The sequence below is a fragment of the Pezoporus wallicus genome, unplaced genomic scaffold, assembly GCF_028554395.1.
Source record: "Pezoporus wallicus isolate ANWC-B61680 ecotype Strahan unplaced genomic scaffold, APGP_CSIRO_Pwel_v1 contig_6899, whole genome shotgun sequence".
NCBI lineage: Eukaryota > Metazoa > Chordata > Aves > Psittaciformes > Psittacidae > Pezoporus > Pezoporus wallicus.
Genome location: NW_026638613.1, coordinates 3,236,697 through 3,263,974, shown reverse-complemented (window position 1 = coordinate 3,263,974; position 27,278 = coordinate 3,236,697). Strand labels below are relative to the sequence as shown.

The following is a 27,278-nucleotide window of genomic DNA, read 5'->3' as shown; positions in this document are numbered from 1 at the left end:
CTTTCAGTGATTTTCAAAATTTGCTGTAATCTGCACTGCAATACAGTATTTTAAGTAGCCACAAAAAATTATAGTGACAGGAAATATGTAAATGATATTCAGTATATAAAAGCCATAACTACTATTTACGTTCTATGCATATTTCAGGTACACATGCACATGGGTCCATCTATTTATAAACATATATATATATAAAAGAAAAAGATGAACCCCAGTGTTTCAAAACAGTACAGCTATAAATATATATTAACATATAGACATATATATCATAGAATTATTTAGGTTGGAAGGGACATTAAATACCACCCAATTCCAACCCCCTGACCATGGGCAGAGACACCTTCCACTAGACCAGGCTGCTCAAAGCCCCATCCAATCTGGCCTTGAAACACTTCTCTACACAACCCATACCAGTGCCTCACCACCGTCACAGCAAAGAATTTCATCCTAATATCTAATCTAAATCTACCATCTTTCAGTTTAAAGGCATTCCTCTTGTCCTATCCCTACAAGCCCTTGTAAAAAGTCCCCCTCCAGCTTTCCTGTAGGTCTTGTAGACCCCTTGTAGGTATGGAAGGCTGTTGTAAAGTCTCCCCAGAGCCTTCTCTTCTCCAAGCTGAACAACCCCAACTCTCTCAGCACAAATAGAACATGCCTCTAACTAGCGCAGTTTATTTGCAAAGATAAAAGCTGCAATGTCAGTGAACACCACTTGGAGATCTTGTAAGTTATTTTTACCTAAAACCAATAAGCTTAATTGATCTGAACAATCATCACTCCTTTAATTTCACTGCAACAAGCCCAATTCACGCCAGCAAAAGATCTGATTATTAGAAGATCTAGTTCTTAATTTAAGGTCCCTACAAAGGACTTCAGTATAAGGACCAAATTTCTGATATTATTGAGACTCCATTGTTTTCTATGCCATAAAACACCAACTGGCATAGAAGTCTTACTCATCTTCGTCTTTGGTTTGTATAGAAAGTGAAAGTATCAGGTTCTGCCCTAGAGAATGCCCTGCATGATCTGACTAATGCCATTACAGAATTTGCCTCATTCAATAATGTTTGAAGCATCTACTCCCACCTTTGTAAGTCTGGGAAGACTTGATCACACTCTTTACACTCCTGGATTTCATGCACATCCTGAAGGTCATTCTCATTCTCAAGCTTTTTCTGGAAGTCCTCCTCCACCATGGAGAAAGCAGAATGAGGTGTGCTGCAGGGGAACTTCTGGTGGTCTACAAGCTCAGCCTTGGACTCAAAGAGCTGGTCGCAGTCCTCGCAGCGATACTGGCGCTCCTCTGGAAGACAAAGGAAGACCTCATCACTTTTCAGTCATTTTTAACTACCATCCCAGCAGGAGTATGGTGACACTGTGGATAAATAAATGGCTAGTCAGTGAAAGAGAGAAGAACCTCAAAAGAAACAAGGATGCCTTAGAACACTTTATAATAATGCTTTAATTCTACAGTATATGACAGTGCAATCCTACCTGTTAATTCCCTGGGTGACACCCAATAGGGGTTCCTAACACTGGCTTAGGGAAAAAGTCAGTGTCTTTATATACTACCCTAAATGGGGAAATACAGGGTCTTAGGTGAATGCCCAGTGGAGGCTGCCAGTCTCCGAGTTTCTGAATGAAGGAGACTAATTTAGACAGGAACATCAGCATCTAAAATAGCCAGAAGGGTGCTTATAGAGTTCTGAAGTCTTCATTTTCCTGAGAGTACTTTTGCAGCACCCAACCCTGTTCAAAGCAAGCCAGAGACCCATGAAGTTGGGGCCCTTCCTTTAAATTCCATAAATCATGAGTTTCTTACTGAAAATGAGTGTAGAAGATCACTAGAGTGTCACTTTGGAGTGTCACCTGCCCTACAGATATAAATGCCATGGGGCTCCAAGTCAGAAATGCTGAAATGTCTAATGTATGTAGTTGGTTACGGCTTGACAGCTGTTGCAGAGAAAGTATCATAGGGCTCTGTTGCCAACTGTCCACAAGCAATAATTTGGCTCAATCTACTTCTAAATTAGCCCTGTGGGACATATTCTTGCATGTGACTGCAGAGATTTCCTCTGGTGCCAGGAAATACATTAGCTGCTTGACCATAGGGACTAGGCATGGAGAACAGTATGCTTGAAAAGGGGGACACCTTTAGCAATAACTAAACAAAGTTACTAATGAATAATCCCCAGTTTCTTAAGATAACAAAAGATACAGCTTTAAATGTACAGGCAGTTGTAAGAATGTGAGCCCTTGATGTGAGCCCTGGGAAAAACCCCGTGTACTGTCCCTGAATCCCTGAGAATTTGTAGAATGTCCACATTCGCATAAACTGCAACCTAACAGGCATCAATTACATATCCCACACCCAGTCCCCACTGTGGTTGTATAACCCACTGCTTGATGGACAGCAGAGCAAAAGAAGCTTTTGGAGGTGGGGGACAAATCTGAGCAAGAGCTCGGGAGTTTCAGACCCAGAATCTGTGAGTCAGATGAGTAACAAATGAGCGCAAGGAGGAAAAATGGCTCAAGTGTTATCACAAGTGACAACAACATTAACAACTTGAGATTTTTCTCTTTTCAAGGTGATAAAGTAACAGTTGTTTGGCTAAGTGACAAAAAATAACCCTTAGTCAGAGTCTGTACAGGTCCTGCAGGAGCAACACAGCCTAGAGATGAGGACATGGACTCTTGTTCTCCTTTTGTAATACACACAGAATGATCAGGTTTTGATGAGGTTTCAATCTTGAAGCCTTACTACCACGCTGTTAACATCTGCCAATCTGTTTCTGAGGCAGGTTCAAGTAAGTGAGGTAAAACCTGAACAACATTAGGAGTTGCAGGGACTTAATGCTGAGAAATATCAACTGTGCAAACTAGAGCTGCCCAGATTAACAGGTAGAAAATGTGTATAAATATCTCAAAGGCAGATGCTAGGAGGATGGTGCGAGACCCTCTTCAGTGGTGCCCAGTGACAGGACAAGCAGCAGTGGCCATAAACTAAAATACAGGAAGTTTCACCTCAACATGAGGAAGAACTTCTTTATGTTGAGGGTGGCAGAGCACTGGAACGGGCTGGCCAGGGAAGGCATGGATTCTCCCTCTCTGGAGACATTCAAAACCTGCCTGGACACATTCATCTGTAACCTGCTCTAGGTGACACTGCCTTGGCAGGGAGGCTGGACTAGATGATCTCCAGAGGTCCCTTTCAACCCTAACTATTCTGTGATTCTGTGAAAATGCAACATCGAATGAAGCGGCATTCAGTTCCATTCAAATGCAACACTGAGTGAAGCTACACTCCTGGTTGGACCAGGCTGGAGTGATGGAGTGAAAAAGAAAACAAACCCAGAAGCCCTCCAATACCAGTGTCAGCATCACTTTTGAGAGCAGACTCACCCTTCAGAGTGTCTGAAGGAGCTGTGATAGTATTACACTAATTGGTTCACTGAGCAACTTTCAGAGAAACCCTAGGGCAGAAGACAGACAAATACACCCATGGTCCAGCTCTCCTCCTGGGCTTTAGTGAAGCCATCGCAGATTTCAAAAGGATTCCAGCAGAGGAGAAATCTCCCTAATTTTTTGCTTAATTTCAATGATAATTTCTATTAGATTAGACAATATGAAGTGGCTAACCATGAATGTCCGGAGCCATTGTTTCATGTGAATAATCTTCACTCTTCATGAACAGCAAGAGCTCCTCTCCTGGTTCAATATCTGCTACCACTCTGTAGAATATCTGAAAAAATCGAAAGCAATGATTATATATATCTCGTTGTGATTACCACAATAGGCAAAGAGGCACAAACCATTGCTGGTGAGTATCACAGGATCAAAAAACACTTGTCCAGACCCTGTCCTGGTGCGGCTGCTGGCTGCCATTTGCTGGAGAGATGCTGATTTTGACTATGGCTCTTTTCAGACCAAAGGCTTTTGGTGCTTTGGGTTCTGAGGATAAAAAGAACAATTGCTTTCAACAGTGTCTGCTGTAAAAGGAGCTGTGTGATGACTGCAAATACCACCAGCAATTTGCATGCTTAGTTATACCAAACCCATGTACAAAGCAGCCATAAAATGCTTCTCTGAGTGATCCATGTAAGGGACGCAACTCTGGTTGCACAGAGAAAAGGTACTAAAGCACATCTGAGAAGATATTACTGATTAAGCTACAGGCATTCAACCCCCGTTACAATTATCTATGCAGTCCAGAAAGTTTTGAGGTGGGAGGCTTAGGCAAACCAGCATGCCTGGCTATTCCTCAGCTTCGAACAGGAATCAAAGGAAAAATCAGTCCTGGATGAAGAAACACTGTGAGCAGCCAAAAGCTGCTGGTGGTGACCCTGGCTGGTGGCTCCTGGTCCCCCAGTCCAGGTGACATCAGGCTCTGGGCTCTGGGAAGGACCCATCAGGGAAGCAGGAAGCTGTGGGTCAGGGTGGGGTGCGGGCAAAGAGGCCATACTCCCTTGGGTCCATATACCCAGAGCAAGCGCACACTGGCACTGCAAGCCTCTGCTGAAAGGAAATTCCCAAAATCCATGTGGCTGTTTTCTGTCTCAGCAGGAAATATGAAGAACACTAAAAAGCTCCATGAAGCAGCTCAAATAAGTATTAGTAACTTCCTTAGGCCTTGTTAAACAAAAACACATGACAGCTATGTTTCCTTCGCTAAAAAATTATGCCTTTGCATTTTTCTTGGACTAATGTATTTTTTAGGGTTTTGCTCTCACACTCTGAACTCTCAATATTCAGTCACTGGGAGAAAGGCAGAAAATCACCTCCACTGTTTAAAGTCATACAGGTGTGTGTGCCACAAGGTAGGTACCGGTAGCTAGAGATGCGTGGGTATTTTTCTTGCGCGGTCGCACACGAACCGTCAGCCATCGGGTGGCCCCGGCAGCTGAGCACATACCGATCTCCTCCAGGAGGTGGCCGTATAACCTAATCGTTTCTTTCTGCACAAGAGGCCTTTGCCAACAGATATGAGCTAAATGCCTAAAAACAACGAAAAAAAAGATGCATTTCCTTGGATTTGTTTTCTGTTCTTCACCTTGTCCCACAAAACGCTCTGGAGATGTGCAGAGGAGCAGCAGTGAAGGCTGCCAGAGCCAGCTCATCCCAGTGCCGCAGTGCTCACCCCTCTCCAGGAGCCAGAAATGCTGGGAAAAAAATCAGGTGCAAGGTACTTGTGCCACAACCTCCTGCTTATGGCAAATTTTCCCCATAAAATCCAGGAGAAGGAGTTTATAGGCAGCCCTATCTGGCCAGGCTGCACCTCCTTCTTCTTTGATACTGCCCTGGTCGAACCATCAGCTGGGTCTGCTAGAACTTGCCATTTTTACCCCTTGTCAAAGGGATTTCAAAGTCCACAGAGTATTCTGGACAGTACAAAGGGCCAACAGAGCCATGGCAAGGTCTCATGCATGTCTCTTCATGCAGCTGAGCAAATCCCTGGTACCATAATTCCCTCTGGAGCTGATGCCGCCATTGGTGCCAAAGGACATGGGGCTGCTGTGTGGGCTTCGGCATGCTGGAGATGCAGTTGAGGCAATGCACACTTGATCAAAGGCCGAAATGCATTTAAGTGAAGACAACTTTTAAGGCCCACAAACAGATACGATGTCAGTGCCGCATCCAGTGAATATCTGCTTTAAGTGATGCTTGGTTTTCCATTTATCAAGATAAATGCACTGAAAAATGGCTTTTTTCTTCCAGAAGTATGATGGCCTCTACACACCTGAAAGGGATGCTGAGGTCCAGTCTGTGGAAGATAAGCCTGGTTGCTGGCTGGTTTTGAGGTGAAAAAAAACAGTGTATGGCACTGCACACTCACATGAGAGACTTCTGCAGACCTCCCTGGGGCGGAAGCAGGATCAGGCCCACCACATACCCAGGTGGGACCTCCACCATCTCAAAGGGACTGTGCCAAAGCTCCTGCTCTGCCCTGGATGGCTCTGCCCAGGACTTGCCTCAGTGCTCCCAGGTTCTGTGTCACAGTCATGTAAACTCAGCTGTTCTTCTCAGGTCAGCAGTGCATCCACACCAAGAAGCAAACAAAATCCACAGCCAAGCCTTCTCCAGTATTTTTCCTCCCCCATCAAAGGTATTCTGATAGACCTTTTCACCTCTCGTCACAAGGTGAGGGCACGTGGATCAGACGTAGGCATAAAGAGGGTCTTGCTCATGAAGCGCTGTGCTAGGGTGACATCACTTCTCTTTGGGAGACCCCAGTACGATGCAGCATCTTTCTTGTAGCTGTGGGACAAATCCCTAACTTGGGTGTAAACTCTGCAGTCAACTGTTCTCTCTGCACTGGTATTCAGAAATATCAGAGATGATTAAGCTACACATCAGAAACTACCTAGCCAGCCTCTCTGCACTTCAACAGGGAGGCAAGATGGAATATGCCAAAACCCACCATGTTTTAGTTTAAGTGATGTTCCTTTATTTTGCACCTTAGAACTAACACTCTAAAAAACAATGTCCAAGTGACAGGTTTCCCGATTTCTGGCATTTTGACATTATTATCATTAAAATACTAACTTTCATCATTATTATTGGAAATTGTTTTTTAGATTTCTGTATGTATAAAAACCCCAACCTGTACTAACAGTTTATATACCAGACTGCATTCCAGTGTGGATCTAAAATAAGACATATTCAACTTTCAACCAAAGTGACCGTGCAGGTAAATTTAATTTCATTTTAAAAGCTGTACTTGCTACTTCACAAGAAAAGCTTTTTCCTTACTCTTCCCACCTAAAACTTCCTGGAATTATCCAGTCTGAGAAACACTGAGAAGCCAACTGTTGAAATGAACCATGCTGCTCAAATTTTTAGGTAGCAGCAGCCTACCAAGGGCAGAAAGTATGGGGGTCCTGCAAGCCCCCAGACGGGAAAGCTCATAAATTACCCCACAGCCCCTGTTTTGCAACAACAGCAACCTCTACCACAGACAATATTTTTTTGTATTAGAAAACGCTAATGTAAAATAAGCGGACTTTTCAATCACAAAGCTTGAAGATTTCTTGGATACAGTCCTGGCTCTTCTATCACTTCTTCAGCCAACCAAGCCCATTTTGTTACCTGGCTTTCTTGGGTTAAGCTGTGCTCACGACATGAGAGCACACAGCAGTCTGCCTCAAGAAGTATAAGAATATCTGCTGCACAGTAGAGGAACAACCAGAGGAGGGGGGGAATAAAAGCAAAGTCCAGATGCACATTTCACATGCCCTGGGATCAGCGGTGTGTGACTGCAGTTTATATAGGAAGAGCAAAATCGGATCCAGATCTGGAAACACTTTCAAAGTTCAGGGGGTCTGAGGTGGAAAGAAGTTGGGGGAGGCCTAACTCATCAGTCCTCTGTGCCTGCCTACACCGCAGGTCATATATTTATGCTACCGAGCAGAAATAAAAGCTCCCAAACTGCAAAGCTGTAAAGGGAAAGGGGAGGGGAGAAAAGAAAGGAACACACACAATTTACTTTAAAATGGATGAATAAGGCCTCATTGTTATGAATCCCAGTTTACTTTTCCTGGTCAGGCACTTGAAATTTTATTTATGCTTAATAGACTGCATTTGGCATGTGTAAAGATGACAGAAGCGTGAATTATGAACGACCTTCAACCTATTCAGGAAGTTGTAATAATTGAAATAATAGCGAAAACGCACTCCCCGCGAGCTCGGCCCAGGGCTGCGCACTTGGCTGACGCCATCCGCACACTCTGAAGTACCCCGACCATCCCATGTGCCCCAGCCAGATCTGCACGGCTCTGAACCCCCCTTTCACTCCCCTCCAGCGTGCGCTCCAGCACCCAGGAAGGGGGAGCTGCTGGTGTGGGGGGAAAAAGTGACACTTCATCTGATGAGAATAAGCAAAGGCACTAGCTGCTACTCAAGCATCTGTCATGCTCAGCCCCAAAGAGGAGCTGTATTCTGTTGCCTTCAACCAAAACCTTTATTCCTGTGTATGCATGAACTTTGAAAAACATTCCACACACCCCAGTGCTGCCTGGCACTTTCAGACAGGTGAGAGGTGCTGCTTGGAATCAGTGCTTTTTGTACTTTAACCCTCCAGGCCATGCATTAAGCCTACAGCGAGCACCTCAGGGGAAGGCACTGAGCGGCTTTGTCCTGCACCCCACTGATGTAAGCAGGAGGACCAAGTGAAGAACACACCCTGCATGGAATGGTAGAAAGGTACAGAAGACCCCAAAGGTGGAGCGCACCCCGATGAAAGCCTGGTGAAGCCCACTAGTGTGATGCTGCTACTCCTGCACCAACATCCAGCATCCAACAGGCTCCCAGCTTCTGCCACAAGCCATGGGTATGTTTACCCTGAGTAAGACACCAGCCCCATCTCCCAGACACCTTTGGAGGCTTCAGTGCAGTCAAGAGGATCATTCCCCAAGCTGGGGCTGAAAAGCAAGCGCCCAGAGAGGCGGCGTGCATACTGCCAACTGGCATTCACCTCCACATTGCTCTGGAGCAAGAATGGAACTTGCCTCAAAAGAAAAACAAATCAAATGTCCAAAACCAATAAGCAAGGAGCATGATCAAAATCAGAATTTATGCTTGCCAGTAAAATGAGAAGGACAAACGGATGCATAACCTCATAACGAGCCATAATTAAGCAGTTGAGGGGAAAAAGAAGAAAGAAAAAGATCCAAATGGTGAAGCTTCAATTTTAGCTCCAGTTCTTCAATTTTAGCAGAACAACTTCTACAGCTGTAGAACTGTGTGATGAAACCTGAGCCAGGTTCTTCTTGCCATACTCAGGCAAATGATAAATTGAAACTAACTGGAGTTTTTTCAAGGGCTAATGTCCTTCTGAGCGCTGTACCAGGCCCAAAGAAAACTTCAGCAAAAATCCACAGGCAAAACTCAGCAAGTGCCTGCGTGCAAGCGGCTGCGGGGACATGGGTGGAAGCCCAACAGGGAGGGGAGGACCCTTCCATTCACCCTACCGAAATGGTGAGGGCGCACCACAGTGCCTCAGTACCAGGACTGCAAACCCTTTCCTTCCTTGATTCCAAAATGCACCGAAACTGCCAAAGCAGATCAAGCTGGAGCAAGGACACTCTCCTGAAATGGCACCAGAAATCCTCATTTTGCCACCTTCTGAGGCAAAAGGTGCTACCCGCTCCTCCAAAACAAGGAGGGAGAAGCAGAATGTCCTTCCACAGGGCATCCTCTTTGGTATCTCAGGGGCTGTAGGCCACCTCCCCAGTGATACTTGTCTTCTTCCTTCGCAGGTGAATTTTAGCCTTCCTGAAAGGCACAGGACTGGGTGAGAGACTGTCACATCCAGCCGAACTGCTCCAGCCCCTCAAAATCTGCCTGGGAGCTGCTGGCAACCAACACCAGACCATAACTTCTGTGTGTCCACCCATTCTCGTGACTTCACCATGCTTCCAACATCCCACCTTCATTCATCAATCACGCAAACTGTCCAGTGAGTTGCAGTCTTGTCCTGGCTCTGTGGACAACTATAATCCTCTATACTGTTTCTGACAAGCATACGAGTGTGATTTGACAGCTCTCAGCACAAAAAAAAAAGGCATTTTTGCTTAGTGACAACATGCCTTACTGCATTCATTGAACAGGATTGTCAGTAAAACACTTATGATTTTGCAGAAATGGCGACAAGAAGTTGCTGGTTTTGGTTCTAAACAATTCATTTTAGGTCATGTCAGGACAGGCCAACACTGAGAGCAATAACACCACTGGTGCATTTAGCTCCAGATAACACAGGCAGATGTAAAAACCAGGCAGGAGTTTTACCCACAGCCTCAGCCCTAACTGCAGTTAAGTGGAAAGTCACCACTGATGAGCTCCTTGTTCCACTGGCCCTAAACTAACGCGACCCTGCTCCACTGGAGACAGACATTCAGTGGGAGCTGGATTAAGCTTTATTTGCTTAATAAACTAATAAATCATAGAAATAATCATGGCAGAATAGGGCCCCGTATGGGCTCAGCATGCGTGTGCCCTCCTGACCTGCAACAGGCAAAACCTTAATTTCACTCTCTGACAACAAAGCCTCAAAACTATTCCTTAAATACACAACTTGTGCAGGTGGCTGTGTGTCCAGGGCTGCTGCAGGAGCCTCTGCCGTTTTCTGCCTGAGAGCTGCCTGCCGCAGAGTGGGGGCAGTGGCAGTAAAATCTGAAACATGAAGCTGTGTCTGCAGATTTAAAAAGTTTGTAAAACGTGTAAGATGTGATCAGATCTGGTGAAACTTACAGCAGGAGGTTCACCCGTGTAAGTTTATATCACTGACATCGGGCATGTTGTTAAAGAGTGTAGTACTACTGGTTTTTCTCCCACTGTATTGGCATGTACTTGAGTATAAAGAAATGAAAGAAAACACACACAAAAACCCCAAAAAATCTATCTCAGCACATTCAGCAAACCAAAACCTCAGGAAACTGATCTTGACCCACTTTGAGTTTTCCACGGATAAACCAAAGGGAATCTTCACGAGCTGCTTTGTTGAGGGGAAAGAGAACTGGAAGCTCAGAGCAGTTTCACAGTGTTATGTGGCTGTATCACTGTTAGAGCTCTGCAAGCAATAAGCCAGATAAAAACAATATTCAGGAGTTTTAACTTCAACTGCTACCAGCTATGTTTCTTAAAAGAAAAAAAATACTTATTTTTATAGCTTCAAGGTGACCATGATCCCAGCCTGAAAGAAAGCCCAGAACATGTGACAGACTCTGACATGCCATTGCTATAGTCACTGCTGTAGTTGCAACTGTACTTTCATTAACATATATACTTTAAAATAATGCTTTTTCTGGGATGACAGTGCTGCCAGAAAGCCTAACAGGGCTTATCATTCTGAAGTCATTAAAAAATTGAACTAATAGATGTTTAATGATAACAGCGGGGAGCCATCCAAGTTAGCAGAAACTGGTACTGAATCCCAACTGACTCTGAGCTGAAAAAATGCACTCCAGGGCAGTAGCAGTGACAAGACTCTCTGCAGCTCTGCACACGCTGTACTCTCTTTGGGGAAAGGAAATAAATAGCATGCCCTGTTTGTGGAATTTTATTAATTCAAATGCATCTTAAATTATATATGTTCAGGTTAGACTGAGTATGACAGTAAGTAATAGGAAGACAGCAAAAAGATATCCTAGATCAATCTTGTCTGAAATAAAAAAAATAGAAAAAAAAATCAAAAAAATGCACCTTTTAAACCCTACTCCACCTCCAATCAAATGAAACATGAGTTGCATCCAGCATGCATGTTTTGACTGCATCCCACCATTATCGAGCTGTTCATCTTAGCAAAGCTCATTTATACAGTCATAAGAAAGAGCCCAGGCCTTTTGTAAAGTTGATCCTAAGTGATGAAACCTAACCTCAACCGTGAGTCAGGGGGTGGGGTGGTATGCCTCTGAAAAAACTCTAATAGAGAAAACAACAAAAAATGTTTTTCTTTCACTCTTTTTGTTAAATACAGAAGGTAGAGCTTAGCAGAGCGACTAGATTACACATCATGCTGAGATTCATCTAAATCCTGCCTCAAGCAGGCTGGGAATCATACCTGTCTGTCAGTCAAGCTTGAATTTAGTAGCATAAGCTTGTGGGCAGCATAAGGCTGAGAGCACTGGCAGGATCTTTTACCTTTTCAGGTACAGCCCAATGTTTGTCTATGAATTTTACAGATGAGTTGAAGCAATCAGAGGTGAACAATTACTGCTGATCGAGTGTCTGTGCCTCAGGAGCGAGCAGCATCTCCCACAGCAGGGATGCTCCCAGCATGACTGGGCCTTGTGGAGGCACTTCGTCCTCCTGGGGAACTAGGGAGAAATAACCAGGGTTCCCCCCGCCTGAGTGCATCCCTGCACCCAGCACTTGGCTGCAGCTCCAGCTGAACTGGGCTTTCCTGTCCCCGCTGGGCTGCACCGCTTCTGCACTCCAACTCTAACTGCAACCACTGATACTTGTCCTCAGGCTTCACACTGGGGGGTTTTTCCTCCTTTCCCACCCCACCCCTCCCTCTTTTTTTTTAATCACCTTTTCCCCCTTTCTTTCTAGGAGCTACAGAGGCAGAGTGATCCAAAGGCAGCCACACGCAGTCTATACACAGGCAGACATGCACACTCAGTTCTGACTTGCATTTGTCACTCCTTGTACATGCACACATTTGGCCATGTAATGTCCATTTCCCAGTTTGCCTTCCTATTATATTTTATATTACCTCTGGTGAGCTTGTGCCAGAAGAAAGCAGAAGGAGGAGCTGTTAAAAAGGCTTTTTCACTTTAAGATTCAAGAGCACATTTTTAGCATTAACTTTTTAGGCTCTGGTCATAAAATGTTGGAGTACACGTACAGTTTTGTGGGTAAATGTGCAGTGTTTCCAGAGGGCCATAGGAACAACAATCTCTTGCTGACAGCATTCAGCTGACAACATGCTACTTGAAGGACAACAAATTCTTAATTTGCAAATCTCAGCAACAATAAGCTATAAAAATATGGAATTATGAACAGTATGATACTGTGCAAAATAAATAACAAATCTCCAGTGAATGAAAGAAATCATTGGCAGCAGTACAGCCACCACTACCAAATGTCAGAAATGTAAACACTAAAAAAGGAGAGTCAAAAGTGCCATAACTTTCCTTCTAAAACCGTCAAAATGCGGGTGCGTGTCTGCATCACAGAGGTAAATGATGATGTTTCAGCCTAGCATGAATTTTCAGTTGCAGATCACAAATACTGATGCAAAGTTACTTTGACCAATGCACGTGATTCCACTTCTAATCTTTTCTAGCTATGTCAGCTCTTATTTAACATAGAATATTTGAAATTGCTGTTTCAATTAATCTGTATAGTTTTGCTTTCATACCACTGTTCCATAAATGTTCTTCTCACAGAGAATTTATCATTTTTCAGGGTAAAGCATGTTTCAGCTTAGAAAATGTATTTTGCATTTACTAATAATCTTTATGGTTTCTTTAGCTAAACCAACTGCTATATAAAAAAGAAATTACATCTCAGTTGCTGCCTCATTCTGTGTTACGTGTGCTCAGGACTGAGCTATAAAAGTCGAAAATTAAAAAATCCCCTTTTCTCATAGGTTCTGAAAAAGTTTTTTAAACCAGTTTTAATCAACTATCTCACATGAGTGAAACACATAAGGCTGTGCTGAAAATAGCAGACTGTCTCACATTCATTTCCTATACGTAAAGAATTTGATTAGAAAGAATGATTTTTAATTGAAGCTTAGTGACTGATCGTGCTTCTTATTTCAATACTGTCAAGGCTATTAAATCAGCTAAAGATAATCTTTAGCATTCACCTGATGCAGTTAATTAAGGGGTGGAAAATGAAACACTGACTAAATGAATTAAATCCTATGCTGCAGGCAGCAAACTTTAGATTGGAAACAAGAATTCACAATCAGTTGTTGCTTTGCTATTTTAGACATTTTATTTTAAAGGAGTTTAGCTTTCTTAACCTAACTACACTCATTAAAATATTTCATAATGGCATGCATTATCCACAGACTAAAGCAAACCTTGATTCAAGAAACACCTAATAACTCATCAGCATAATTGAAAACAAAATGCTTCACTGCATCCTTCCTCTGCCTATCCCAGCCTTTTTTCCAACATACAAGGATAAAAACATTTCAGCTGAACAAAGAGTGGATTTAAGTATAACAAATAAAAAGAAAAAACACTGAGGATCCTGCTATTACTAGTTCCAGCAAAGTGTATGGGAAAGCGTAATAATATTCGTGCACATGTGCATTCAAATCCGAAGCCCCAAACATGCAACTACATTGGCAACGTTATCAGTTTTGTATCTTCCCCTCCACTCTTTCCATTTATTTCACATTACAGATTCTGACCAACTGAATGATTTAACGTAACAGTCCAACTAGACTATTACATTAGACTGGACCAGGAGCCAGAAAATGCTTCTAATTCAAAATCAGCAAATACTGGCTTTGTATTCCCAAGAAAGCACTCCCAGTTTTTATCAGGTACAGCAATTAAAAAAAAAAAAAAAAAAAGCAAAAAACTTAGTAATTGAACAACAATATGGAAAAATAAAAAAATCAGATTAACTATAGCCCATAAGCAAAATTATTCCATTCTGCATCTCACATCTGTGCCGTATCTTATTCTATAACAGCAAAAGGGCCAAAATCTCTTGTGAATTGCTGCTGCTTTTTTCTTTTATTTTTTTAATATTGACACCCTAAAGTTCCTTTAAAAAAATAAGTCCAGAAAGTTAACACTACATACCTGGTCACTTATCTGACATGCAACAAGGTTGTGCTGATTGTAGCATCCAGCAAACTTGATATATTTGAGCCAGTTTCCTACATCTGGTTGACTGGCATCTATGCAGAACTTCACATTGCAAAACTCATCCAAGATCTAAAAGGAAGAATATGAAAGAGTAAATCTTGCTGTCACTGTCGGGCCATACTAGTCAAAAGATAAATCACAGGTTTCCAGATAAATAAATGGCTAATAATAACAACAATAATAATAATAATAATAATAATAATAATAATAATAATAATGGTGTGTTTATTCAGAAATATGCTGCTCTGGTGAGACCTTTTTCCTTTTTTTTTTTTTTTTTGGACAGTCAGAATATATACACAATAATAAAAAGACAATAAATGTACTGAAAAATGTCTTAAGAAGTGTTTAAACTTAATCGAGATGTTGACTAATTATTGCTAAGAAATACTGTTACTTTAAAAGCGATCTGAGTTTCCCTGCATTCATCACTGACTGTATTTAAAATTCTGATTTTAATTAAATATGACTTCGTCAAGGAATATAACAAAAAATATTAAAACAGGTGATGTTCGCTCCATTAGAAGTTTCTGTTTTGTTTCAGGATTTACATTGCCTGCAGTACCATTTAGTCTTCATATTTGTTGTTCTGAATCAAACTTTATTGGAAAAGCAGAGTTATTTATCTTGTTTTAGTATTATGCTTCCCAAACAGCCCATTTTGTGCAACACTTAAATCCCTCCCCTTAACTGAAGCAAATAATAGAAGTCCGTACGCCAAACTAAAGAAAATAAATAAAAAACAATGTAAACACTCATGCAAAACATCGCAGGATTCAATACATACCAATAAATGGTTCCAATTATGCAGACAATAAACAAATCTAATGAGACTGCTTGTGGACAAGCTAAAGAGGATGTTCTATTCTAATATTATGACAAGTTACTAATCGTTACATACAACTGAATAACATTACTTATTTGCAAGCTTTACCACTGGCCTATCCTAAACTTTCCCCAGCATCCCAGGAAACTCACTGCTACATTTGTAACTTCTCCGGCTGGGCACCGGCTGCAAACTACCAGGGTTTATTAGGAAAAACAAAACAAAACAAAACAAACACTTCAAAACACATGCCCCAGAGGAAAAGCAAAGGGAGAAGGAGGTTGTTTCCCTGTGAGAAGTGTCCGGATCCCCGTCCAGCCCCAAAGCACTTTTGCCTTCCGCGCCGAGCGGACGGGAACACCGGCACGGTGTGTCACTGGGTTAATGAAAACCCACGGAAGTTTCCTATCAGGAGCTGACAATGCAGCCTAAGCCAGCGCACATTCATTAATTAAACGAACCCCGCGGAGGGGTGCCCTCCCCAGGGGGGTGCCGGGGGCAGCCCCGGTATGGTATGGCGGCCGCTGCCCGGGTCACCACCCCCCCCCGGAGCCGGGATCAGGCCCGCCGAGCATTGCCTGGGTTCTCTTCTCTAGCAGCCTTCCCCCCACAAAAAAGGGGGAAAAGCCTAACGCCGAACCCCACCACTCCAAAAACGAGGCCGCGCTGCGCGGGGCCCAGCGGCTGCGCAGGGCGAGCTCCATCCCCCGCGGGCGCGCACGCTGCCCAGATGATATATTTTTGGAAGAGGGGGCATTTCATTTTCCCTTTCAAAGCAATCCCCACTCTGCTTCGGTGGAAGACGACTCAGCACTCAACACCGGGGCGGCGGAGGAGGGTCGGCCCGGGGCCGGCGGAGCGGCGGGCACAGACGGGGCAACGCGGCCCCGTCCCGCGGGGCCGTGGGCAGCGCCGCCGCCGCCGCTCTTACCTTGTGTCGCCGGGAGCCCTCGAGGGCAAGGAGGAAGGGGGAAGAGAGAAAAATATCCTTCAGGCAGCTCGAAGCAACATCTTGGCGTCAAACGCGGGCAGAGGCCGCGGCCGTCGGGGTCTGGGGTTGCGGTGGGTGCTGCGCGGTCGCGGTGCGCTCCACCATTAGTCGCGGGGCGGCTGGGGCCCGTGCCGGCGAGGGGGAACTTGCCAGCCCCGGAGGGCTCAGCGGCGGCAGGGCTCGGCGGGTTCCTGCCGGCTCGCCATCACCTTCCCCTTTCGGCCCCTGCTGGTCTTATCGGCTGGCGTGGGGTGTGTGTGTGTGTGTGCAAAGAAAGTTATCGAGAGGGGGAAGGAAAGGGGAAAAAAAAAGAACAAAACCAAAGCACCAAATCCCACACAACCCTTTCAAGAGGGGAAAATGAAAAAAAAAAAAAAAAGGAGAAAACAACAACAACAAAAACCCCACCGCACACCGTTCAGCAAAACAAACTTCTTTCACTTCTCCGCCGGGGATGGGAGAAAAGTGTGTGTGTGTGTGTGTGTGTGCGTGTGTGTGTGGTGGGCGGGCGGCTCTCTCCCTCCCCACGCCCGTCGCCTGCCCGCGGCGCTTCTTCGCCGCCGCACCCCCGGGCAGCGCCCGGCCCGGCGCGGCCCTGCCCGCCCCCCCTCCCCGCCCACCCCGTCGGGTCCTGCCAGCCCACCGCTCCCCTTTCGGGCACTGTCTCTTTAAAGCGGGGCAGCCCCAGCCGCGTCGGCGGCCATCCCCCCCTCCTTTCCTCCGTCCCGGGCGGCGGCGGCGCTCCCGGCGCGCTTAAAGCGACAGCGGCCCCGCGGCCGGGGGTCACCGCCAGGTCGCGGAGGAGCGGCCCCGCCGGGGGGACACACCGGCAGCCGGCTTTGCCCCGCCCGCATCTCCCTCCTGGGGCTGGCAGGGGCTCCACGGCGGTACGCGGTGCCTCGAGCCCTCGCCGCTCGCCCCCCGCTCCCTGCAGCCGCTCGCGCCGTCGCGGCGGCCCCGCAGCTGAACTGCGGCGAGCGGGAGCCGTGCTGCGTTCGCCCCGACGGCTTCTCCCGGCGTTCCGGCAGCCGGCGAGCCCGGCTTATTATCCCAGTTATTTTCTTCATCGCCGCCACTACGCTTATTAATAATAATTTTAAATGAAATGCAACTTCTTGTGGTTTTTTTGGTGGTTGTGTGCCCGACAACCCCGGTTAGGGCAGCAGAACCACCCGTTTGCGGCCGCTTCCCAAACGATTGTTATTATTTTTACACCACCCCCCCCGCCCTGTATTTATTTGGTAACGAATCCCTTGAATGGTGCCGGCGGGAGGCTGGGCTCTACCTGCCGGCGGGGGCCACGACGGTGGCCGGGCCCGCTCCTGCTCGCGGGGTTCCAGGGCTCCTCCAAACCGGCCCCGCATCCCACCGCGATGGAAAGCCGCGACCTGCCGGCTCAACAACGGCCAGAAACACGTATAGATGTGTATTCTGGGGAGGAGAGTAGGGGAAAAAAAAGAGGGCTGAACAGCGAGTTTTATTGCACCGTGCAGAAGTGCCACCCACTTTTTTTGCCCCCACTTTATTTTTTTTTTTTTTTAAGTGCAGATCTATTTCTCAGACTAAAAGTCAATTTTTCTTTCCCGGGGGGCCGCGGAGGGGGACGAGAAGGGAGGGCAGGGGGAGGGCGAGAAGCCGGATGACAAGAGATGATGATTAATTCGTCTCAGCGGCCTGTTATCTGTGACATTGAACTGTTATTTCAGATAATAGCTATTGTTCGAGGCGGGGAGGGAGAGGGGGGGGGAACCCCGCACGCAATGGTGGTAGGTAGGACAGGAAAAAAAAATCCTTTGTCAATAACCTCGAAAAACCTGGTGGGAGATTCCCGTAGCGCCCGGGCCTGAGAACCGCCCGGTTTGCCGGACCAGTGATTTCCTGCCCGCCCATTGTGGGAGCTTTTTTTCCTCTCTCTTTTCTTTTTTTCTTCTTTTTTTTTTTTTTTTTAATTTAGCCATAAATTGGACCGGCTCGAGCTATGAGCTGTTCTATTTTCTTCCTGTCAGGATGAGGGATTTGTTTTATGATGCATTGTGTATTAAATACAAGTAATCTGGGAAACTGATTGCTCGAGCCCATAGGCCTGATCAGAGCCCCCGATAGGAGCAGGAGCCCCCCCCTTCCCCCTCCTAGCTTTGCCACAAAAGGAGGAAACGCCGGTGGATAAACAAAAGGGCCTCCCGGTACCGGTGAAGCGGGGCCGGTCGGCACCGGGGCTCCCCCCCCGCTACGGCGCGTCCCGCTGCCGCTAGGTGGCGCTCGCCGACGGGAATTCGCCTTCAGGCACCGGTTCCGGCGGCTCGGTTGTACTCAGCCAGGCGGAGGGGAGCGGGGTTCGGGAAGGAGGAGGAAGGCACATGCCCCCGAACCACAGGGTTCGTGGCAGGGCAGCTCGGGAGGCGTGGGGGGCGAGCGTCGTCTCGCCGCCGGTCGTGTACGGGGACGTTAGAGCTCCGCGTATTTACATATATTTTCCTTCTTTCAAACAAGAAACTTTTAACCATATCTGTAGCCTTTTCTCTCTCCCCTTGGAGGGTTTGGTAGGGGCTTCAAAAGCCCCAAATATTTCCACAGGGTCCCTTTTGCAATTGTTTATTTAAAATAAGTCGCTATATTAGTGGCGGCAGTAAGGAGTTAGTACTCGAGTCTGCTAGTAATTCCCACCAGGCTGTAAACTGATGCCTCTTTTAAGCCTTAAACTTCATGGTCGTCCCAGAAGTAAAAGTTCTCATAATGGAGACCCTATGGGCATCGTGCATTCCAGCACATCATTAAAGCAAAGCAAAGCAGCTCAGCCAAAGCCAGATGAAATAACTGCACTGTCCACTTTTAATGGGCTTCCTGTGGACAAACGCTGCAGAGGACCATGGTGAAAAATCAGACAAGTCGCTGGTGATTTTTTAAAATACCAGAAATGTTCATATCAGGCTTTATATTATCCTTACATTTATAGAGCAAGCGACCTCATAACCGCATTTTTAAGTGGGATTTAATGTTATATTTCTCAAGGTGACTAAACACAGTACTGAGCATCCTGACACTGAAGTGAGTGTTTAAAACACTGGGCAAGTGTATTGTGCTGGGACGGAGAAAGGAAAAGCAAAGCAAAACAAACACGTAGAAAACAACAGCCCTCCAACATATCCAGGCGCTCCAGGACAGACCTGGAAAAGGGCAACAAGCAGGAAAGGCGACACAATTTCTTGCTAATTCCTCCCACCCTGCGTTTGGATAGCAATTTAAAAATAAATAGTACAATCAAGCAAAACTGTAAGTGCTGCTGCTTGTTTAAGGGGACGAGCTGGACCTCTTCCAGTCCTTGTGTAAAGGAGCCTTGGTGAGCACTGCAGTGCTGTCACGGCTCCCTGTGCTGGTGCCCTGTCCCAGCCACCCGTCCTGCCCTCACACGCTGGTGGGCTTATCCTTCCTGGCCAAACAGCAGGTTTTGAGTACGGGAGAGGAGATAAAAATTAAAGGTAAAAAATGTAAATAAAAAATTTCCCTTGGTCTGGAAATGGGCCCAACTGAAAGCATGTTAATCTCCACCTCAGTAATTTGGTTCTTCTGGAGAAGACAGAAGCCCTGCTGCTGTGCCCTGCACTTCATAAATCACGTCTTTATGTGGACAAGGTCAGGGCACCTAACAGCTCAGACATGGGCCTTTGCAGTGGCTCGGAGGGCTCCGGCATGTTTATTCTCTCACACAGATCTCCGAGGAGCAGTCCAGCACGCTTCTAATTACTTTTGATTATTTTCATTTGCTCGGGTCAGGCTGGTTTTGCCGGCGCTGCTGGAGGGTGGGTTTCCTCTCCCCAGCCAGGCTGTGGGGTGTGGAGGGATCAGTGCTCTGTTTCACCCAGCACCCCCTTCCCCAGGGCAGTGCAGAGCTCTGGGGACCCCTGGGACTTACTCTGCTGGTGGAGGGGGTCCCCTTTCAGCAGCTGCAGGGTGCAAAGCCCAAATCCCTCAGCTGCAAGCAAGGACACCCATCCGAGCTGTCCCCTGCCTATAGCCAGGGGCATTTACCAGTCTGAAATAAGGAGTGTTCAAAAAACCACACACCCCCTGCTGAAAATAGTGACTGCCTTCAGGGAATCAAAATAAACGATCCCATAAGCATTGCAAAAAAAAAGTTAGTGTTGCATGTGCAGGTGATAAAAAAGTTGGAGGACCTCTGTGACTCCTGTGGGAAAAGCGCTCTGCTGGGGGAACTGCAGAGCACAGGCAGTCCCCAGCCCTGCACAGGGGCAGCAGATGTTTAGGTCTGCTTTCCTCCTACGGCTGCATGAACCCCCGCTGGCACAGTGCTTTATTGCTGGGGTAAATAAATACATACAGCGAATGCACAGTGCTTGTGCAGAGCAGATGCACTGCAGGCACGTGCAAGTGGTGCCCCAGCACCGGTAGGGCCTGGGTGTGGGTGAAGCTGTCCCCATGAGTGCTGCTGCCTGCCTGCATCCTCTCTTACGGTCTGGAGCAACTGTGATGCTGCTACTGGCAGAAGCCAAACCATTACTCATGTACTGAGCAGAAGGACTCCACTTTTTCTCTCCTGTTAAAATCTGTGCTCTAAACCAGCACATTCCTTCTTACCCCAATCTGAGTTTGACAGCCCAGACCTGCTTTCTCATCCCCCATTATCCTGGTGTATCCATTATCCCAGCAGAACCATTGCCCTCATGTCCTGCCCAGCTCTCATGAATGCAAGCCTGGTGGTGTGCCAAGCACCAGAGCAAGCACCCACATGCGAGTGTCTCTCTGAAGGTATGGGCACCATCATGGCTGACTGATGAGAAAAAACTTCTGAGCAGAGGCTGCCTGGTGGGAAGAAGTATCCTGGCAAGCACCAAGCCATGCTGCTGGGGTTCAAGCCTGAATTTTTGTGTACCTCGGGCATTATTGCATACCAGCAGAAGGAAAATCGCAGCTGACTCAGCTTCCCCATCTATAAGGAAGGTGCAAAAATGGGTCAGTGACTGGTATCCAGCTGCCTGGATGACTTTGCTCATGTCTTGAAAAGCAAATCTTGGAAACCCTATAGAGAACGCTCTTCCTCTCAGCAGGAAGAGAGGTTATAACGCGTTACTGCAAATAAACTATGTCCCTCACAGCCAACCCCCAAATTTGTTCCTGAGGGATGGAGTGGTGCTTGTCCACCCCCAACTGTGAACACACTCCTTCCAACAGGAGAAAAACTCAGTTTCCTCCTCCAAGTCTTCCCCCAGGTTTCCCTGCCAAGGAGTGTGCTCTGGCGCTGGATGCTGAAGGACTGTTGCTGGTTTCCTTCGTAGTGTTCATTACTTCCATTACAGAAGAGTCTGGAAGCCTACAAATCCAGCCCGGGCCTTGTGATCACGGTTACTGCACCCACAGGGCGAGACAGTCCCTGCCACGTGAGTTTGGCACAAGTGTGTGCTAAGTTAAAAGTTGGGTTAGAAACCCCTGTTAGCTAGCTTGTTTCAACACCTACTAGAGACAGTGCAATTTAAGGCAGCGGCTGACTGATGTAGGTGCTGGTCTCTTGTCCACCCAGAAGCTGTGTGTTTTCCTGTGCTTTACCTTTCTCATGTTTTGAAAGAAAGCCAAAATTCTGGATAATCTGGGAAACTCCACTGGTGAAGCCCTTATTCTGCATCTGCCACCATCTGCTGGGCAGCCTGGAAGGGCTCTTCTCTCTTAACCACTCAAAGACATTGAGCATGGCCCTCTAAAACCTACCAACATAACCAAAAAAAAGACTGATTTGGGATTTTCATTCTCTTTCATTCATCCTTGCTAAAATACAACTGAATAAATCTGTATCAGGTTTGTATCCGCTCGTGCTCCCCACAATTTGCTCATTCAGAGATCAACCAGTGGTACCCTGCAGATGGAGGTGGGGTGGTCAGAGGATCCCACCTGATGTAGCTGCTGCTTTTCTGCCTGGAAAAACAACTTTTTGCAGAAGCTGCTCTAAAAATGGAAGAACTCTAAAAAACAGTCCCTGAGAAGGCACCATACCTAGGAGGTAGGAAGCACAGTAAAAGGATTTTGCAGACTTCCTTTGTATGTACATGCCTGAGAATTCAACAGGGACCCATTAACTCTTCACTTCTTCCAAATTTTTAATTTTTAAGCCTCCTCATTTGCTGAAGTCTGAGGGCCTGCTTTGGAAAACTTTTTCCAGCCCCAGAACCCCTGCTGGGGTCAGGGAAAGCCCGCAGGAAGGGTTTGTGGCAGCAAGACCTGGGGCACCATTTGAGTCTTGGCACTATCCAGAATGTGACAACAGAACCTGCAAACCAAGAGTATGGAAAAGAAAATACCAAAGCAAGGAAAATGCCAGGCCAAAAGGGGTTGGAAGGGTTAAGCAACAGAACTTTACACTACACAGATTAATGTGATGCATAACAGGTAATTCTATTTTAATAATCAATTTTAAGAGTGACTGGCTATTTTCAAAGCATTCCTATTGTAGCCAAAGTTTTAACTAGGCGTACAGGAGTGGACGTAAACACCTGCGGACTTTATAAGAGTAAGAAGCAATTTATCACCCAATAAAAAGTCAAACACTCATTTTAAAATTTTCAGGTTTGCATTTGCTTTTAAATGTACATGTGTGGATGGTTCTAGGGGAGGTTCAGAAAAGGCGGATACACATCCTACATGCAGAAACACACGTGCAGACAGCCAACAGGAGAAGAAAAACCTGCCTGAAAGTGTCAATGTTATAGTTTCATTCCATCTATGTTTTGTATTAGACCCATTGTGATCATCGACCAGAGTTGTCTAAAACTTGAACTAAACAGGCATTAAGTCAGCTGGCATATGAAATTACTGCAATCCGATTTTCAGATAAACCACAAACCTTGATGAACTAACATTGTTCCAGCTGAATTAACTCATCATCCCTAGGAGGAGAAGGTTGCAGAGGAAAACAAGGGCTCTAATAGCGACAATTAATCCTCCTCCTATTGCAAGGCACTTGACTATGAGCGGAGAGATACCCTGCTAAAGCGAAGGTAAGGATCCACACTGCCTCAGAAACATCACTGCCCTGCCAAACCCTGACAGTAGCATTAGGTACTATTTACATGTGGGTAGAAGAGAGGTATTTTTGTTTGTTATGGGCTTGTTAAGAAACTATAAGTAGGTTAAAATCCCTGTCAACAATTTGAGTCATGCTTGGTAGATAAATCTGAGGACTGGAATTCAGGAATGCTAATTTATGCAGTTGGTGGAGGAACACGCATGGTTGGTCCTTATCCTGTACTCTGGTAATCTCCCTGGGATTAAATCGTAAAGTATTCGGACCATAGATGACATGTATGTGGGTCAGATTCCCCACCATCAGTGGGCAGAGCAACATGTGTGCACCCACCCTGGGTGTGCAAACCAGGGTCGCAACCAGTAAATGCTTAACTAGCCCTGGGTGCGCACAGCAGCACACCTGGACATATATTTGAAGTGCTGCTCCACATAAATTAGTCACACATGGGTAAAGGCTCCTGATTAAGTTTGAAAATTCTTACTCTGAGAGCTACCTGCTTTACACTAAAGAGATTTTGCACAACAAGGAAGTTTTACTCACTGGGAAAATCTCTAGGGCAGGGGGCAAAATGTATTTGATACAGGTGTCAATATAAACCTGTCCTATAACCCATTGATCACAATGCGTTATTAATGAAATAGCTGTGAACATCAGCATATCCTTGTGGCAGATTTCTTTCCTAAATGAGTTGAACATTTTCCAATTTCAAAGAAAGTGCTGCTACCTATAAACTTGGAGATTAAGGGCTTTTTCCCCTAAGACTCAGATCCCTCGGGGCACTTCTGTTCTGGCATGCATCCCTTATTTGCTGAAGAAATTTCAAACTTGGTAATTTAGCACCATACTGATAAAACAAAAGGGGGGAAAAAAAAGGCAGTTGAGCATGTGTGCATGTGAAGGAGGAGGGAGGTAAGTGGTACAGCTCCAGGCATTTTTTTCCTGTAGCTTTTTTATCCACAAGTCATGCTGCAGATTTTGTGTGAGATTCATAGAGAAAACATTCCCAAGATACAATACATTAAGATGCATATCAGTCCACGAATTCAGTTTTGTAGATGCAAAATGGCCTGCAGAATTTGAAGGAAGATGAAGGCTGGTTTATAACCATTTTTCCATATAATTTATTTAAGCCTAAGATGTTGGGCTAAATTTGCCACTAGCAGAATTATGAGTATTAGTATTATTAGTATTACAGCAGCACCTAGAGGCTCCAGTTGAAAGTAGGGCTCTTTGTAGGCAGAAAAATAATAAATAATAGTCTCTGCCCTGAAAAGCTTACAGTTGGCATGGACAGGGTAAAAAGTGTGCTGGATGGGAAGATCATAATTTTGTTTTGACAGATGGAATATAGATATTTGCTCATGGAGAAAATTGGTGGTGGGCTGGGAAGGAACCTCATGCAGTATTTTCCCATAACTTTCATTCACTGAGAAGTTGCTTTTTACTTCTTTCCTTTGACTTCAATGAACAGAAACTCCTATCTGCCCACGGATGTTTAAGTCTTCTCATGCATAAATAGGGGGAGTCTGCCTGGTCTCTGCCAGTTAAAACAGCTCTGTATGCTTTAATATGGCTCATCTGTAGCAGATATTGTACTTTATCCTCTTTTTTTAGCTAGGAAAATATTTTAAGATTTGGAAATGGACAGTTGATACTTTGGAACAGATCTTCAAACATAAGCACATTGTGCTGATTGGTAGCATAAATGAAGGCTCCTCCTATAGAAGCAGTTTTGGGGAGGATACAAAAAACCCTGCCTTCAACTTTTGTGGGAGAAATGTGAAACTAAGCTTGTGATGTAGAGTCTTGTTGCTAGGAGTCACCTAGCAATCATGCAAGCACCGAACATGAGATGGATCACGATCCCCACCAGACAGAGTGTGGGAGAGAGTGCCGCAACCACAACACTGGCCCCTGCTAAACCTTATTAAGTGACTGCAAAAAGCAGTCAGGCATGGCTCAAGATAGGTTACAATTTTTTGGGTCCATAGAAGCAAAATGAGGTAATGTGTTAAGAATAGATATCCTTACACCATGAAGAATTTTGGAGAGTCTATGACTTGTATAGCTGAGAATCCAGTATAGTAAATATGGTACTTAAGATAATTCCTTTGCCATTATAAAATTCTTCCCTTTGCATCCTTCAGGCCAGATTTTCACATGGGCAAAGCAGGAGATTTGCTTAGGTTAAGGGAGCTACTGTAGGATGTATTGCCTTAGAAAGGTGGCAATCTCTGTTGGCTTTTCAAGGAGTTATAGTAAGATTGGAGCCTGGGAAGGTGGTCACATATTCACCAGGGAAGCACCAGCAGCTCAAAATGCTGAAGACTGCATTGACAGAAGACAGCTGGCTACCTGTGAGCTGAACTGGTGTCCAAAAGTATTGATCAAGCCCAGACAGCTATTTCCACTTGAAATTACTGTGTAGTCAGTCCCAGGATTGAACAGAATGCTCAGACCAGACTTGGGCTGCCCCAGGACTGTAGGAACTGATTCATCTCTAGATGAAAGCCAGTCCTAAATCCCCCTGCTGCCTTCAGCTCCAGGACCATGCTGGCACTTGTTATGCTGGAGCACATCAGGGCTGCAGCCCTGGACATGGTCTGGACCAAACCAAAGTATGGTGTCTCTGGGAACCTGCAGGACCACAGAATATGACAGAAATTTGTGCATCCTGTCATTTTAATGTTATACTTGTGACACCTCCAGAAATAAACTGAAGATAGAAGCTCTCCTGCCAGGCACCGTGAACAATAGCTTAAACCAGTCATGTATTGCACAAAGAAAATCTGTGAGTTTGGACAATAAAGTACAAATATATGTCACAATATGAATGACCACAATTTTCCCTAGTGTATATTTAACAATGCTATAAAGATGAAAGTGGGAGTTGTAAATGCTCATTAGCACTTCAGAATTACTTCATTTTTATTTAGTTCTCTAGGTTAATTCATTAATAGTGTCTCAAACAGAAAATAGTTGTGGGTTGTTGTGAACCAGGAAATACTTCTACAGAAAGAAGAAACTGAATTGTCTTGAATGATTTACAAAATGTGAGGGTTTCATTCCAAAATATCATTTATATGCCCATAAATCTACTTAGCAAATCTAATCCAGAAAAGGAAAATGAACATTATCAATCCATGAATTAAGATGGGAAGTAATTCTGCAGCAGTTTCAGACTGTGCTTTCCCATGTATGACAAGTAACTGATCTGAACACTTTCTACATATTTGCATTTACCTGATTTTAGCAGGCAAAATGTGGGAATAAAGAACTCCATGATGATCATGGAGAAAGCGAAGATAATGACAGCCATTCACCACACTAAGAGTTAAGCATGTCCTTCCCCATTAGTATGTCTACTGATGGCAAAGAGGGAGGAATGTCAATGCCAGGTGCAAAAACTGACCAGAAATCCAAAAACTCCAATAAAACCTTGTTCTTTTTTGATAGAGTACAGCTCCACCAGTTTAAGAGGTATGAAAAGAACAAGATATAAATGTTCTTAAAGATAACAAAGACTTTGTTTTCCTGATTTCTAAGCAGCAGTATGAAGGTTTTGGTCACCACAGATGATGTTCCAGGTGATTCATTACAACTCCTGTCAGTAGCTAAGTGTCCAGCAGACACATCTGAAGTGCAGTGACCTTTGCTTGTGTGAGTGAGGCTAATAGTAAAAGCAAATGTATGTTAAAATGAAAGGTGTATATTTTTAGAAGAGTTTGCAGCATTTGGACTCCAGCTTTGGATAGCTTAAGTGTATTTTGTAAGCTAAAAATCTGTTCTTTGGTTTCAGTTTGTTGATTAAATATACTTGTTACCAAGACCTCCAAGCAGGAAAAAAAAATGAAAAGAAACTTTAAGATATTATCAGCTTCAGCTGCAGCACTGAAAATGTGTAGTAGCTCTTCAGATCTCAAGTTATTTCTACTGACTGCTGTATAATCAGCATGTTAAATTTGGGCATCTCTTCAGGCACAGTTATTTGTGTGATATATATAGATCAATACTTATTGATTTTATAATTTTGATTCATCTCTATGCAGTGATTCAGTTTCACATCATCTTATTTATCAAGCTCTTCTCTGTACCTTT

General features: G+C 45.1%; 1 protein-coding gene across 8 annotated transcripts in view; it reads right to left on the bottom strand.

Moving 5' to 3' along the window:
• The window catches only part of MECOM (MDS1 and EVI1 complex locus), a 341,624-nt gene that overhangs the window by 33,478 nt on the left and 280,868 nt on the right, over positions 1 to 27,278 (bottom strand). For 6 of the 8 annotated variants that reach the window (XM_057411602.1, XM_057411604.1, XM_057411603.1 and 3 more), the window contains exons 3-5: positions 14,268 to 14,402; positions 3,640 to 3,742; positions 1,087 to 1,303 (exon numbers count right to left, since the gene is read on the bottom strand). In XM_057411602.1, the coding sequence (XP_057267585.1) occupies positions 1,087 to 1,303; positions 3,640 to 3,742; positions 14,268 to 14,402 (455 nt within the window). Of the gene's footprint in view, positions 1 to 1,086; positions 1,304 to 3,639; positions 3,743 to 14,267; positions 14,403 to 15,120; positions 15,325 to 16,090; positions 16,408 to 27,278 lie in introns of those variants that run through there. The other 2 variants (XM_057411607.1, XM_057411608.1) reach the window with 2 other exon arrangements.